Raw genomic sequence first — 17,391 nt, 5'->3', positions numbered from 1 at the left:
GGAGAACTTGCGCAAGCATATGTTGAAGACCAAGCGTCACCCTGGCAGGTTCATGTACGAGTGTCGGCTGTGTGACAGTAGTCAAGACCCTGAAGCAACCTATGATAAAGTCCCGGTCTCCGAGTCCAACCTTGAGTCCGCTCAGACTCTAAATCTTGACTCGTCTCCCTCTCAGCCTCTCAATCTTGGCGTGTCTACCTCTCAGCCTCTCAATCTTGGCGTGTCTACCTCTCTACCTCTCAGTCTTGGAGTGTCTATTTCTGAGCCTATCAATATTGGCGCGTCAACATCTCACACTTTAACTATTGGTTCCACAACTTCTCAGTCTCTCAACTTTGGTTCTCCCAATTCTCAGTCTCTAAATCTAGCATCACCCATCACTCAAGCACTTAATCTTTGTCCGTCCACTTCTCAGGTCCTTAATCTTGGATCATCCCCATCTCATTGCTTTCATTCTGGAACATCATCCACCCAACCCCTCGAGCCCGGAAACTCAAAAACCCTGGATTTTTGTGTTCCCAAGTCTATGGACATTGACGAATCTCAGTCTCTGTGTGAAGGAGAACCACTCTGCTTTAGCAGTAAAGAGTCTTCAAGTCTGAGTTCCAAAAACGACCGGTTACTTGAGTGTGACGTCTTCAAGAGCAACTACGCCACAGAGTTCCAGGCGCACCTTCTGGAAAAGCACAGGAAAGTCTTCGAGACTAAAGATGATGTGAGTAAAAGTTTGTTTTATACTAATTGTTATTAATTTCAATACATAGTTCCTTCTTATGATTGGGTTTGGTTTAGTGTGTATGTTTTCATCCAGTTGTGCTTGCTTTAGGTTAAGCTTTAGTTCCGGGGTCCGTCTTTCAATCATCAGGGGACGGGTATTTAAGTTCCCTAGCCTTCTGGGCTTTTTCATATCTACATGTATGTATGTATGTATGTGTGTGTGTATTCATGTTCGCGCTCTCTTGGTTGCTAATGAGTACGTGAAGGGTGTGTGTGTTTGTCTTGATGCAAGTACAGGTGTGTATGTGTAAGATGTATATGCATGAAAGGAAAGCTTGATTGGAACCCATCAACTCCTCAGTCACAGACACCTGAGCATGTGGAGGAGCCACAATTACCATCCCAACCGCTGCCTCCCACATACGCCTGGAAAACCATCTCGGCTTGTGGTTGTACGCATCATTATTCATCCTTTGGTTATGGCTCTCGTTTTATTCAACTCTTGTCTCTTTCTCTTACTGTTATTGCCTCTACCACCACCACCACCACCACCTTTCTCTCGCTCTTTGTTCGCCCGGGCTCGGGTATTCACCACGAGGACGGCCATGGGAGGCCAGTTGCTATTGACATGCAGGGGGATCTCTCCGCTGTCTATCGCGTACCAGTATTACTGTTTTATGCATCCTGGTCACATTAACGCCAGGCTCCCGGACAAGTATATGAACCCCACGACAGGGATTTATGCTAACTGCAGCCGAGCGTTGAACGTGGGCTTGAGACAGAGTGGGGCCACTCAGAGCTCCTTGCACACTCCGTAATGGTTAACATGTTCTGCGAAGCTTCCCGGGCCCCCCTTGGCCACCTTCCACTTGGTTTAACTCATCGTTCATTACTCTCAAGTCTTATCTCCCTCCAACATCCTGTCTTAGTGTGTGTGTGTGTCTTTATCGTCTATCTTCCACTTTTGATCTTCATCCTCTTTCATGTATCTAGTGGTCAATCTTAAAATATAATTCCATCATTCTAGCTCCATCTCTAACATCATGTTACCCGTGCACCAAGATATCACCTTAACGTGGTGTATCAATGAGAAAAATTAGTATGAGCCATGAAGAGGATTCAAACCTAGTGCTTCTGGGTACACCAACCTCTTGCTTCCATCCTTAAGGTCCGATTTCACAGTCTTAACTCAAACTTTATGACTTATACTCCATTCCCGTCCCTCTCACCTCCCTTTAGCTGCATATATTTCCCTTCGACTCCATAGTCCCCCCCCCCTCCCCTCACCCTTCCAATCCCAATCTTTTTCATCCAGCTTCACAACCATCTCCGAGCTTCTGCCTTCAACAGCATCCATCTCCAAGCTCCTTAGTCTACAGCATCAGTCGCCAAGTTCCAACGTCTACGACACTGTAACATCTATCTCCAAGCTCTTTCCCCTTATAACATCCATCTCCAAGCTCTTTCCCCTTATAACATCCATCTCCAAGCTCTTTCCCCTTATAACATCTATCTCCAAGCTCTTTTCCCTTATAACATCCATCTCCAAGCTCTTTCCCCTTATAACATCCATCTCCAAGCTCTTTTCCCTTATAAAATCCACCCCCATGCTCTTTCCCCTTATAACATCCATCTCCAAGGTCTTTTCCCTTATAACATCCATCTCCAAGCTCTTTTCCCTTATAACATCCATCTCCAAGCTCTTTCCCCTTATAACATCCATCTCCAAGCTCTTTTCCCTTATAAAATCCACCCCCATGCTCTTTCCCCTTATAACATCTATCTCCAAGCTCTTTCCCCTTATAACATCCATCTCCAAGCTCTTTTCCCTTATAAAATCCACCCCCCATGCTCTTTCCCCTTATAACATCTATCTCCATGCTCTTTCCCCTTATAAAATCCACCCCCAAGCTCTTTCCTCAAACTTCAAACTCCTCCAGCATCCTCTCACCATCTCCAAAAGAGCCTTTACAGTCTTTCTTTAGGTAAACTTCCGTTTCGCCCATCACTGTGACGCCATCTGTGGAAGGTTTGTCAAAATCACGATAAGGATTGAGTACTGTCGTTGTAGTTGTCGCTTGTCTTGTTATAGATGTTATTAATGTTTCTGTAACCTGTGCTACAGTTGCTGTACTTTTGTTTTTGTCATAACGGTCGTTTTATTGTTGGCGTTGTAGGTGCTGTTGTTGCTGCTGTTCTGATGAATACTGCGATCATCAGCGTCATTATTCGTACACTATTACCCACGCCTTCGCCAGGTATCTGAGGTCTCTTGACCACAAGGCGTATAAGCGTAAACAAAAAAACATTGAAGTTAAACCCTGTCGATATTGACAAAGAACTCTCCAAATTCACCACCATGAATGACATACCAACTTCAAGATTTGTATCGAGATTCCCTGAAGGAAGAAAATTACTTCAGCAAGTCGGTCATGAGAGCCCATAATTATTCTCGGCCACCCACGTCCCCGAGCCCAAGACGCCGCCGCCGTCCAGCGAGGAGGGCGAGACTTCGCAGCAGGGAGGAAGAAAGCCTTTGATGTCACCAGCGGAGACACAGTCACTTATATATTGATATGGGTCTGCGTCCGCGCGGGGAGCCAATGTCGCCTTTGAAAGAATATAGAATATTAAGTGAACAGCAGCTAGGAGTGCTAGGTGGAGGGGGTGACTGCGCTAGCCGTGGCCACTACGTCAGCCGTGGCTACTACGTCAGTCGTGGCTACTACGTCAGCCGTGGCCACTACGTCAGCCGTGGCTACTACGTCAGCCGTGGCCACTACGTCAGCCGTGGCTATTACGTCAGCCGTGGCCACTACGTCAGCCGTGGCTATTACGTCAGCCGTGGCCACTACGTCAGCCGTGGCTACTACGTCAGCCGTGGCCACTACGTCAGCCGTGGCTATTACGTCAGCCGTGGCCACTACGTCAGCCGTGGCTACTACGTCAGCCGTGGCCACTACGTCAGCCGTGGCTACTACGTCAGCCGTGGCCACTACGTCAGCCGTGGCTACTACGTCAGCCGTGGCCACTACGTCAGCCGTGGCTACTACGTCAGCCGTGGCCACTATGGCCCTGCTGGCCACTTGCTCGTGGTGTGGTGACGGGAGCGGTGGGGGAAGGTGTTCGGCTCTTGCCAAATTTCCAGTTTCATGTCAGATGCGGAGTGACTTTCCTTTCGTGTTTTAATTGTCACGCCAGTGTCTGGCGGTCAGAGACGAACATCATCTTACCAGGGGACTTTGTTACACGGTGGAGCTCCTACCTGGACGACCTCAGGTCTCCATCTTACACACACACACACACACACACACACACACACACACACACACACACACACACACACACACACACACACACACACACACACACACACACACACACACACACATACACACACACACACACACACACACATGCAAGGTGATGGAGAAGATCGCGAGAAAAAACCTAGAAACACATCTGGAGAGAAGGGACTTCGTGACAACCCATCAACATGGGTTCAGGGAGGGTAAATCTTGCCTTAATAGAATTCTACGATCAGGTGACAAAGATTAAGCAAGAAAGAGAAGGATGGGTGGACTGCATTTTTTTGGACTGTCGGAAAGCCTTTGACACAGTCCCCCATAAAAGGTTGATGCATAAGCTGGAGAAATAGGAAGGGGTAACTGGTAGGGCGCTCAAGTGGATAAGGGAGTACTTAAGCAATAGGAAGCAGAGAGTTACAGTGAGGGGTGAGACCTCAGATTGGCGTGAAGTCAGCAGTGAAGTCCCACAGGGCTCTGTACTCGGACCTATCCTGTTTCTGATATACGTAAATGATCTCCCAGAGGGTATAGACTCATTCCTCTCAATGTTTGCTGACGACGCCAAAATTATGAGAAGGATTAAGCCAGAGGAGGACAGCTTGAGGCTTCAAGAAGACCTGGACAAGCTGCAGGAATGGTCAAACAAAGGGTTGTTAGAGTTTAACCCAAGCAAATGTAATGTTATGAAGATAGGGGTAGGGAGCAGGAGACCAGATACAAGGTATCATTTGGGAGATGAAATACTTCAAGAGTCAGAAAGAGAGAGAGAAAGACCTGGGGGTTGATATCACGCCAGACCTGTCCCCTGAAGCTCATATCAAAGAGGATAACATCAGCGGCATATGCCAGGTTGGCTAACATAAGAACGGCCTTTAGAAACTTGTCTAAGGAATCTTTCAGAACATTATATACCACATATGTCAGACCAATCTTGGAGTATGCGGCTCTAGCATGGAGTCCATGGAGTTTCAAATGTAGATATGATAGAGCCCAGTAGGCTCAGGAACCTGTACACCAGTTGATTGACAGTCGAGAGGCGGGACCAAAGAGCCAAAGCTGAACATGCGAAGCACAATTAGGTGAGTACACACGCGCGGGTGGAGGGGAGGAGGAGGCCTGGAGGTGGGGTTGTGGAGTGGGGGGAGGGGTCTGTATTGGGTGGGAGTGTGAGGTGGAGAGGGTAGAGGGTGTGGGGTGGGTGTTGGAGAAGGTGGGGATGTGGAGAGGGTGCAGGTGTGGGTGGAGAAGGTGGGGGGTGATGGGGTAGCAGGGAACGTACATGTCGGATGTGTATTGCTTTTATATTCACAGGTAGATTATCCAGGCAGGTGTGTGGTCCTCTCTCCTGCAGATGTGTGTGTGTGTGGTCTGTCTTTTGTAGGTGTCTGGTCTCTCTCTCTCCCCCGCAGGTATGTGGTCTCTTTTCTCCAGGTGTATGGTCTCCTGCAGTTGTGTAGTCTCTCCTGCAGGTATGAGGTTCCTCCTGCAGGTGTGTGGTCTCTGCGACAGGCGTTGTGTGCAGGAAGACAGGCAGGCAGGCGTGGTGTGGTCCACACACACACACACACACGGGTCTGGTGCCCCGGGACCGTTCACTCTCGCTGGCTGATGGACACGCTAACCGTCACAGCTCCAGTTCAGGTCTGGTGAAGACCACCACTTCTGGACCTCGTAACAAATTTATGCTTCGAACTGTTCTGTTTTTTTCTACCCTGACGCAAAGCCAGGGTAGGTTGGTGCAGGTGGAGAAGCTTTTGGAGAAGCTTGAAGCTGTTCTCCTCAGCTTCTCCTTCAGAAGCTGAGGAGAAACTGTTTACACTGATATGCAGTATATTCGACAGTATCACACTGAGGATGGCCAAACGTCGTCGTCTTCCAAACCAGAAGAGGAGGAGACGACGAAGTCCATCCTGGACTTCGCTTCATGCAGGTCGGCGTTCAATCCCCGACCGTCCAAGTGGTTGGGCACCATTCCTTTAGCCCCCCGTCCCTTCCCAAATCCTTATCCTGACCCCTTCCAAGTGCTTTATAGTCGTAATGGCTTGGCGCTTCCCCCTGATGTAACCATCAGGGTTATGATGATGATAGGTATCTGATGGTTACATCAGGAGAAATATCATTACATCTTCCCCCCCTCCATCTAATCCACTTTTTTCAAGTGGATTAATCCACCTTTATCAAGTGTATTAGTCTCCTCATCATCTGGTGTGTGGTCTGGTCATCAGATCTTCAGCCACGTTATTGTGACTCATCGTGTTCATCACACAGATGTTCATAGGGTTTGCATGGTAACCTGTTACACTTAACAGGAACATATTTACTCATCTATTATACATTTATAATAAAGCGGGAATTATTGGTCTCGATAACTTTGAGATATATGTGTAAGTGGACAGGGAGAGTTTCCACTCCCAATGTAACATAGAGTTAAACATCCATGACCAAGGGTGACATGTTGGTCTCCTTCAGACTTGTACATTAAGCAAGGTCCTCCTCAGCCTGTGACGCTCGTCCTTCACTCCTCCGGCAGGTGACGAGTCACATCAGGAGTTACTACCGGCCCGAGGACGACACCACCGTTACCAACACCCCGCTCCCCTTCGTCCACAAGAAGCGACACAGGTACACACCTAGACCAACCTTGGTAGTGTTTGCAGCACCATATAGGTATAGGAGGTGGCAGCGTAGCGTTTGCAACACCATATAGGATTGCCACACTAACATCCAACCAACGTTACTGTGTGAATAAATAATGTCTCTATCGTCTTACCTAATTTTGATAATTTGGGAAACCAATTTCAGAGTCTTTTTAAATATATATGGGAGGTACCCTGGCGGTACCCGGAGTGTTCTGTCTCTCTCTCTTGATTCCTCATTCCACCTCTCTTCCCTCCCCCCTTTTAACCCGTTTCAATTTCTTTCAAGTTGCAAAGTTGTTTTCATATAGCACTGAAACAATTGTATGAATCTCAGAAATTATTATTTTTTTTTATTAATATATTAGGTACATCTGCATTTGTGCAGCTACCCTAGACTGTACTGAAAGGGGAGTACAGTGTCAAAAAGCTAGCTACGTGATGCTAAACAATCCCCATCACACAGGATGATTAGTTAGTTTCTCAATTATCAGAAATTGAAATTATATTATGATGACACTGCAAACTCCACGGACATTACGCACCACATTACACAGTTAACGCCATGACAGTGGCTTGAGGGTGTTTATAATTACTTATATTTCTTAGAGCATTTAATTTAACCCCTTTCCCTCGTCCTTCCCCACCCATCAAATCCCCCCCTCTCCCCTCGTCCTCCCCATCTTTCCTTCCTACCCCGCTTCCCCTTACCGCAAGTATCTCGTCTTCCCAACTCTTCCCCATCCCTTTGTCCCCCCTCTTTCTCCCTTCCTCCCCTATCCCCCTCTTTCTCCCTTCCTCCCCTATCCCCCTCTTTCTCCCTTCCTCCCCTATCCCCCTCTTTCTCCCTTCCTCCCCTATCCCCCTCTTTCTCCTTTCCTCCCCTATCCCCCTCTTTCTCCCTTCCTCCCCTATCCCCCTTCATTCGCCTCCCCTATCCCCCTTCATTCGCCTCCCCATTCCCCAATCCTTTCGTCATCCCCCTCCCCTTCACATCCCCTCTCCCCCTCCACTCCTGTTTCTCCGCCCTCTATCCTTCAATATTACTAATAAAATGACATTCACTCAGAAAATAATAGTTGCTCCCGTTCGACTTTGTGAGTTAGCTTTTAGTTTTCTACGAGCAGCAGGGAGGTTAATTTGGCTGTGGGAGCAGTGGTGGCTGTATTTAACCTACGTGTTTTATCGAGCTGATGGCGAAAATACGATTATCAGAAATTAGTCTGCTAATTTTCCTGACATCGGTGAATAATGTTGAATATTATTATAAGGAAAAAATATAATAAATGTGAAGCTTTTTGGTTTTCAAAATATGTGCAGGGTTAGCAAAAAATCGTCGACTGGGGAATCTGAATGTAATCTTGCCACACTGTTTCCTTCTGAATTCGGCGGACCAACCTATGTTCATCCCGAACCTCAGACCATTCCCTCTGCCAATTTGGGTGAGGCTAGCCCTTGGCCTCTAACTTTGAGACTGGCCGCCAGCTACACAGCTGAATATTTTCAAAACAAACTAAAAAAAAAAAATCAATGATATGCCCCACTCTTCACCTGATTTCGGAAAAGGGAAGGAAACTATCAGGGAAAAGCGCCAAGCCACGAAGACTGTATAGCACTTAGAAGGGGGCCAGGATAAGGATCTGGGATGGGACGGGGGAAAGGAATGGGTAAGTGGATAGATGCTTGGATAAACGGATAAATAGATAAAATGATATACAAATTTGTAGTTGGATGGATAGATGGACATATATATGGACAGACAGACTGATGGATGGATGGAGAAATAGATGAACAGATAGATGGAAGAATAAAACCCAGACAGACCTCACTCCTCTTCTCATATATATATATATATATATATATATATATATATATATATATATATATATATATATATATATATATATATATATATATAATATGGGAATACCCGGAGGTGCCCAGGTCTGTCTGCTCCCCCTCCCCTCCTCTCTCTCTCTCTCTCTCTCTCTCTCTCTCTCTCTCTCTCTCTCTCTCTCTCTCTCTCTCTCTCTCTCTCTCTCTCTCTCTCTCTCTGTATTTCTTTTATTTGTGTCTCTTTTTCTCCCAACCTCTCTCTTTCCCTCTCTCTCTGCATATTACGATTTTTTTTTATTATCTACACATTTAGGTACATCTGCATTTGTGCAGCTACCTTAGACACTATGATATTACGAAAACATGAAACTCCTCAAAAAATCTATACTTAATCAAAATACAAGTGGTTGTGGGGGAGGGGGGGGGGTCACTGTCGGAGCCGATATTTCATACAAGAAGCAATATGACTGACCTCCCCCCCCCCGACCAACCTATGGACAGTCATATACCACCCGTCTGTCGTGTTGAAAAGTTGGGCGAAGCTACCCCCAGGCGTCTGGCCTCCTGCTTTAAACAGACAGTTTTAAAAGGCAAAAACAATAATATAATTCATACAGGAAGATAATATTTCAAACTTTAATATCTTCCATGGCTTAGTGGGCACCAAAATCTTGTCAGCAACATACAACAGCAGCATACAACAGCATACATACAACAGCATACATACAACAGCATACAACAGCATACATACAACAGCATACAACAGCAGCATACAACAGCATACATACAACAGCATACATACAACAGCATACATACAACAGTATACATACAACAGCATACATACAACAGCATACAACACCTTGTATGGTGTGTTACACGAGGCTGTTGACGGGACGGCAAGCCGGCGTCTGGTTACTTACTCAGTCCTCGTATCGGCGGCTTCTCCGTCACACTTTTCATTCTGCCGAAGAAGGCTTCCCAATTTGGAAACCGAAATATTGAGTAGTTCATCTTTTTTTTCGAATCTGTGGGGTTTTATCACACATATATATTTGTCACTTATAGTCTGTCTGTATTTCACATTAGATTACTAGTATAACCAGTACGTTAGTATAACATATATAAGGTATTGTACATAAAAAAATACTGTAGTCGAAATCAAGTATATTACTGCACTTTTAATTGGGAACCATATCTATGATAACAGAGGTATCTATATTTATAAATTGCAAATATTTTTTATCATAAATGAATGATATTAAGATGTAATGTGCAACTTGTATACCCTTGGAGTCGGCGGCCAGTTGACCCCAGCGTCAAGAGTGAGGACCAGGAGGAGGAGGAGGAGGAGGAGGACCCGGGCAGCGAGGACACGGTGGAGGGCGAGGAGGACGTCCTCTCCCAGACCCCACCCTCCGGGCACCAGCTGGAGTACGTGGCCCAGCACGGAGTCCCCGAGGACGAGCACGGGCAGGCCACGGAGGTGGTGGAGGAGGAGGTGGGGGCAGGAAGCGCCGGGGAGCTGCCCGGGAGAGGAGGAACAACGTCTGGGAACTTCCACCTTGAAGCAGGTCAGTGATCACTGGACCGGGGGAAGGAGGTGGGTAACATCTTGAGCATTACTTACACGCTAAACGAAATGTTTCCCTTACTTCCCTTTGTGGTCATCTGTGGCTACGGTGTCATTAATGTTCTCTCAATTAACTGCAGATGTTTGTGTACTCATCTATTTGTGCCTGCTGGATCGAGCATTGACTCTTGCATCCCGCCTTTCTAGCCATCGGTTGTTTACAGCAATGACTCCGGTCCTATTTCCACATCATATCTAGTTTTAAAATTATGAATAGAGTTTGTTTCCACATCCTGCTCCTTAAGTGCATTCCATTTTTCCATTACTCTCACGCTAAAAGAAAACTTCCTAACATCTCTGTGACTCATCTGGGTTTCCAGCTTCCATCCATGTCCCCTCGTTCTGTTAATATTACGTGTGAACATTTCATCTATTTCCACTCTGTCAATTCCCCTGAGTATTTTATATATCCCTAGCATATCCCCTCTCTCCCTTCTTTTTTCTTGTGTCGTAAGGTTCAGTTCCTTCAGGCGCTCTTCATATCCCAACCCTCGTAACTCTGGGACGAGCCTCGTCGCAAACGTGTGTGTGTGTGTGTGTGTGTGTGTGTGTGTGTGTGTGTGTGTGTGTGTGTGTGTGTGTGTGTGTGTGTGTGTGTGTATGTGTGTGTTTTAATCTAACTGTGCGTACCGGGGTTGAGTTCAGATCATAAATCCTGACTCTCAGTTTTAGTGCACAGTACTGGTATCTGTTCTTGCGCATGCGTGCTTATATAAGCAAGTAGAATGCATAAAAAGCCCCCCTTTTATCGGACGTTAAACAGGTATATATATATATATATATATATATATATATATATATATATATATATATATATATATATATATATATATATATATACAAGGCTATACAATATACGATAATAGTCAGGTTTAATAAGTAAACATTAGCATTTCAATCTTCTATAACGGAAAGCAGTATTCTGGCCAAGTGATCAACTTTTAGTATCATTCTTACCTAAATCATTCATCATTCATTATGATCCAACGCGATAGTTAGCCGTGACGGCTCAGTAGCAGCTGCAGCCTAAAAATTAACGTCCCCCCCTCCCATCCCCCCGAGACTCAACATTGATGCAACACATCGCCAGTGGTGTTGCACTGACCCCATAGCGTCAACCTGCAGCTGTGAAAGTTTTGGTCCAAGTTACCATCTTTGTATAGAACTTGTAAGGGGGATATAAAGACCATTTGGGATCGAGCGCAGGCTAGCGAGACGCCTGTCTGTCGTATGTAGTGATCAGGTGAATAATATTGGCTAGGCTGTACAATATACTCAAAAAAACATATGTGAGAATCATGTACATATATGTATATACACTTGTGGGAGAATCATGATTGAATGAGGTATGATAATTATGGTGGTGTATTGTGTAAGAATCATGGCAGTATGATGTGTGCGCGCCTCATGCTAGCATGGTGTGCTAGTAAGTGAGCACTTACAAGCACTTATCAATCAAGAATTTAATGATTGAAGCTGCATGTGAATTATGATGGTACGTGTGTGTGTGTATGAGAATAAAAGGACCTCTACGTTGTCATTCAGACTGTTATGTGACCACGTAACACATGTGTGTCTATATGTGCTGCCCCCCCTTTCCCACATATGAGCGCACAGTGTGAGTGACGCACCTGGGGAGCCCTATTTCAGTCGCCAGTTACCTATTCCAATTGTTCCTACACTTTTATTTCCTATTATTCGTACTTGACACTTTATAAAGTCAGCCTCAGATCATTATAAAGTCAGCCTCAGATCATTATAAAGTCAGCCTCAGATCATTATAAAGTCAGCCTCAGATCATTATAAAGTCAGCCTCAGATCATTATAAAGTCAGCCTCAGATCATTATAAAGTCAGCCTCAGATCATTATAAAGTCAGCCTCAGATCATTATAAAGTCAGCCTCAGATCATTATAAAGTCAGCCTCAGATCATTATAAAGTCAGCCTCAGATCATTATAAAGTCAGCCTCAGATCATTATAAAGTCAGCCTCAGATCATTATAAAGTCAGCCTCAGATCATTATAAAGTCAGCCTCAGACACTTCCACTTCCTGCTGCATTCACTGGGTCACTGTTCTTACGCTAAAGAAATGCAGCTTTGCAACCCCTTAATTTCATCCATCTTATAGTAAAATCTGGATTTTCTTTTATTTCTATGGATATAGCTAATTTGTTGGATATAAATAGCATGGCCCAATAGGCCTTCCGTAGTTTCCTGTAGTCTCACGTCCTAGTGTTTAGGCGGAGAGTCCACACTAGGATACTAAGCAGTGATAGCCTACAGCGTCTTGTATACATAGCAGTGATAGCTTACAGCGTCTAGGATACATAGCAATGGTAGCCTACAGCGTCACAACGTGCCTAAGGGTTACTAAACTGATCCCTAGTTTCGACCCCGTGGCTTGACCTGGCTCCGTTGTTGTTCCAGATTCAGCTACTGGGAACACAATGTTCCCAGTAGCACCGCCACTGATGATTCTTCACCTCAGGTCACGATTTCATCACATTGGTCGTCTTTTAATTTCAGTCAGTTAGCCTTTTTTTTTGTAGGCCTGGTATGTAGTTTGTTTGTCAAAGACCTTCTGAAGCATTATGCAGTCCTTCATTCTGCCGACGGACGAAATGGTTGTGCAGCGTTCCTTCCTTCCGTTCCGTCCCAGATCCCTGTCTTCATATCCATTCCAAGTGCTGTATAGTCAAACTGGCTTAGTGCTTTCTCCTCATAATTTCTCCTGAAATTAAAATCCATCACTCTGATTCGTCTCCATAGATTTGAACATGCATAATCTTCTTCATTATGTGTTGACCAGACCACACACTAGAATGTGAAGGGACGACGACGTTTCGGTCCGTCCTGGACCATTCTCAAGTCGATTGTGATGAGGAAGTAGAGACTGGCAATAAATAGGCACGAGAGAGATGAGGAGCAAAGTAAGGCGTAGTAGTAAGAACTGCAGAGGGGCTATTGGCCCATACGAGGCAGGTCCTATTCTTCATTAAGTCATTGGCATACATCAGGATCAGCTTAAGTGTTTGTTTTTGTAATGTTCAACAGGTCACTTCCCTCCATTCTCATCTCTTCTCACTGTTGCTCTCTGCTGAAGAGAGATATTCTCTTATACTATCCAGCACGTCCAGTTACTCCTGCTTGCTTCCCACGTGTGTGAGGAACAACGTCCTCACAGTCTCCTGTGAGGAACAACTTCGAAGGCTTTCTGGCAGTCAAGGAAGATCCAGTCGGTTCAACCTTTCTCTATCTTACATGCTGTATATGTAGCTAAAGGCCTTAGCACCGTGCCCAAGACGCCTATATTCTCTTGTTCAAATCAGTGCCGTCTTGTCATTCAACTATAGCAAGTTCATCAGAAAAACTCCATTCTGTAATTCTATATTGTATCTCTTGGCTTTCTTACACCTGGCTTTCTTACACCTGGCTTTCTTACACCTGGCTTTCTTACACCTGGCTTTCTTTACACCTGGCTTTCTTACACCTGGCTTTCTTACACCTGGCTTTCTCTCACCTGTCTTTCTTACACCTGGCTTTCTCACACCTGGCTTTCTTACACCTGGCTTTCTTACACCTGGCTTTCTCACACCTGGCTTTCTTACACCTGGCTTTCTTACACCTGGCTTTCTTACACCTGGCTTTCTTACACCTGGCTTTCTTACACCTGGCTTTCTTAGTACCTTTCTGTACTACCAGCTGACGCGTCGACAACCCAACATTCTCGTCGGTCTTACCTTACCTCTGGCTACTGACCTCCAATATTCACGCATCAAAAAAAAAAAAAACTAATAATAATAATAAGTTCTCTATTGTTTGGTTTCAGAAGTTAGAGACGAGCTTGGACGCCAGTTCCCTGCAGGAGCAGCCAATCGAGGGACGCGGTTTTACCTGCGGGCCCCCAACCGTCCCTACATCCTCAGGCCTAACCCAAGCCCAGGGGGTGGCGCCCCATCCACTGAGGATAGTGGTAGGTGTCAACCATGGTTGCTATAGGTCACACCCCACACCCCCACACCCGTAGTATCACTATATAACTCTTGTGTCTTTGTAAGCATGTTTGTTTTGAATTGAATTTAATGTTTTGTTTATAATCAAGGTGTGAAGCAGGGGTGACTGTGTTATTTTGGGTCTTGTGCTGCCGAGGCGACCAGATGTGTGTGTGTGTGTTTGTGGTTATGACCTTCGGCGAGTATATATATGTGGCGACTCGTGTGGTCAAGATGAGTTAAGGTGTTACTGACCCATCCATCCATCCGGCTCTGTGTATCTTACGCACTCTGTGTGGTGCCTCTGCTTGGCTCTCTTACTGCTTGGCTCTCTTACTGCTTGGCTCTCTTACTGCTTGGCTCTCTTACGACATGGCTGTCTTACGACATGACTTTCCTACTGGATGAATGAATACCTTACTACATGCTTTTCTTATTGCATAGCTTTCTTGCCACCTGACTTTACTGCCACGGGAGGTATTTACTCCCTGTCGTTCCCACTGCCAATATACATTAAATGCATTAGAGGTAAAAAGTCAGAATATAACTGGGATTGATCACCCGACTCAGTGCGCCACCCTCGACCCAAAATATGTGTGTGAGTTCAATGCTAAACATTAAAAGCATCTCAACATTGCACGCGTTTGTGTTGAGTGGTGACGAGCTGGTGTTGGCTGGGGTCACCACACGAGCTGGTGTTGGCTGGGGTCACCACACGAGCTGGTGTTGGCTGGGGTCACCACACGAGCTGGTGTTGGCTGGGGTCACCACACGGGCTGGTGTTGGCTGGGGTCACCACACGGGCTGGTGTTGGCTGGGGTCACTACACGGGCTGGTGTTGGCTGGGGTCACCACACGGGGTGGTGTTGGCTGGGGTCACCACACGGGCTGGTGTTGGCTGGGGTCACCACACGGGCTGGTGTTGGCTGGGGTCACCACACGAGCTGGTGTTGGCTGGGGTCACCACACGGGCTGGTGTTGGCTGGGGTCACCACACGGGCTGGTGTTGGCTGGGGTCACCACACGGGCTGGTGTTGGCTAGGGTCACCACACGGGAACACAGAAATGTTGCTTCGGGTATTATTATTCATGCATTTGATTTCTTTTGTTGGTGGCTTAGTATTTGTGTATTTGCTGTATATTCGATGAGTATAGCCTTTGGATATCTCTTGTACATGGGTGTTTGTGTATATGTCAAACGGAACCATAACTTTAATGGAGTTTTTGGGACTCATTTGGTAGAGAGGCTAACTACTGTCAATGTGGTTGGCAGTTCGAGGCTCATTGTGTACAAGTGAATGAAATGTTATTAGCCACTATATGATGGTTGACGGATTATATATATATATATATATATATATATATATATATATATATATATATATATATATATATATATATATATATATATATATATATATATATATATAATATGCACACCACCGAGCAGATCCAGCACCTGCCTGAGGGAGGCGCAGGCGAGGGAGAGGACGACGACGGGACACGTCATGTGATCCTCATCCTTCCGGATAAAGAAGTGGACCAGCCTGAGGACGTGGCCGCCTTCCTGCCCACCCTCGGCCTCACCACATCCCCCTCCGACTGCATCTCCATCGCCACACTCCAGCCTAAGCACCTTCAGCACCACCTTCACCACCCTAGCCAACAGGTAATGTCTAAGAGTTGTGGTGATGAACTAAATGGGCATTTTATGTTTTTTTTTGGGGGGAGGGGGTCAAATCTATAATATATTTACTTTGAAGCACACGTATAAGCAAATATGGACGTGATGATCTGATTGCTTCGGGGTGTTTATGAGACTTTTCTTCCTCCGTCAGCTGCAGACCACAATCCATGAGCACCACATGGTGGAAGGAACCTCTTGCGGCCACCCACAGGATGCCAGGAACCCGGCTGAAGGGACAGTTATTGTCCCGTCGGATCAGGTGATGGCCTTAGAGTCACAGGTAGTGGCGGATGCTGCTCTAATAGAGTCACAGGTAGTGGCGGATGGTGCTCTAATAGAGTCACAGGTAGTGGCGGATGGTGCTCTAATAGCAGGAGAGCCAAGTGTCTCTACCCAGCACGATAATGCGATGGTGTTGTGCTCGCAAAGGAATCGGCTTCAGCAGCAGCAAGTCCTTCACGCAACGCACGTATTTAATCCTCTGCAAGTTGTGGCCGAGGCTGCAGAAGTGCTGACGCAAGGTGAGGACACGAGTATTAACCGTCAGGCGCATGAGGTTCTGCCTCACGCTTCATGTGCTCACGAGGTACTTACTCAAACTACAGTAAATCAAGAGGCTTTAAGGCACGCTGCAGTAACTCAAGAGATTCTGAATCAGCCTCAAATTACTGGCAAAGCCCTGAATGAGCCTCAAGAAGCTCTGTGCCAGACTCCCGTTGCGCAAGACATTCTAACTCATTCTTCAGTCACCCAAGATATTCTAACACAGCCTTCTGGTGTACAGGACTCTCAACTCCTGGAAGCAACAATATTTGAGGCAGAGGGAGGTGTGCAACAAGGGGCATCCAGCCAAGCACAAGACGCACCCGCCATCTTGCAGCAAGATGAATCTTTGGACTTCGTAGAGGGGCGGGTGGTACCTCCAGGGGGCCAAGCCAAACGTCACGGCGATGAAGCAGGCGCCGGTGAAATCATATACTCCTTCACTCTGCAGTAGATGCATTGGACAAACTCTCTCCGGTGAAATTCCAAGGTGTCAGAAGGGATGCATTAATACTGAAGCAATAGGGAAAATTTTGTTCAGTATTTTAATGCGAATTTTCTTGAATATGGCGTCTATGCTACAAATATATTGTTTTTGTAGATTTGTGTTTGTCTTTTATGCCATTACATCACAGAAAACGTCCACAAGCTAGAGCTGAGATTCTAACGTAGTTGATGGGAAGAAATAGAAGTGTTCCTCTCACTGATACTATTACTTCCTGAAGTATATTTATGCAACCATTGGCGTGATCAGATGTGTTCTCTCCGAAGACCACAAACAAGATTTTCTTATAAATAAAGGTTACTTTCTTGAGAATAAATGCATTACATTTAGGTCTCACGGTTGGTAAGTGTCCGACCGTCTACATAATAATGACAGAACGTCACTGGGAGACAGAAGAGTTAGAGGGAACATGATCACCACATACAAGATTCTCAGAGGAATTGATAGGGTAGATAAAGATAGACTTTTTAACACAAGGGACACACGCACTAGGGGACACAGGTGGAAATTGAGTGCCCAAATGAGCCATAGAGACA

General features: G+C 45.9%; 1 protein-coding gene across 1 annotated transcript in view; it reads left to right on the top strand.

Moving 5' to 3' along the window:
• The window catches only part of LOC123754508 (uncharacterized), a 43,173-nt gene extending 26,223 nt beyond the window's left edge, over positions 1 to 16,950 (top strand). The window contains exons 6-12 of the mRNA XM_069326673.1: positions 2 to 715; positions 6,556 to 6,647; positions 9,791 to 10,068; positions 13,958 to 14,101; positions 15,571 to 15,789; positions 15,959 to 16,087; positions 16,154 to 16,950. Coding sequence (XP_069182774.1) covers positions 2 to 715; positions 6,556 to 6,647; positions 9,791 to 10,068; positions 13,958 to 14,101; positions 15,571 to 15,587 — 1,245 coding nt within the window. The 3' untranslated portion in view covers positions 15,588 to 15,789; positions 15,959 to 16,087; positions 16,154 to 16,950. The remainder of the gene's footprint in view (position 1; positions 716 to 6,555; positions 6,648 to 9,790; positions 10,069 to 13,957; positions 14,102 to 15,570; positions 15,790 to 15,958; positions 16,088 to 16,153) is intronic.
• The last annotated feature ends 441 nt before the right edge of the window (positions 16,951 to 17,391 follow it).

Source organism: Procambarus clarkii, chromosome 1 (assembly GCF_040958095.1).
Source record: "Procambarus clarkii isolate CNS0578487 chromosome 1, FALCON_Pclarkii_2.0, whole genome shotgun sequence".
In the NCBI taxonomy this organism is placed as follows: Eukaryota; Metazoa; Arthropoda; class Malacostraca; order Decapoda; family Cambaridae; genus Procambarus; species Procambarus clarkii.
This window is presented reverse-complemented; position numbering and strand designations above follow the sequence as displayed.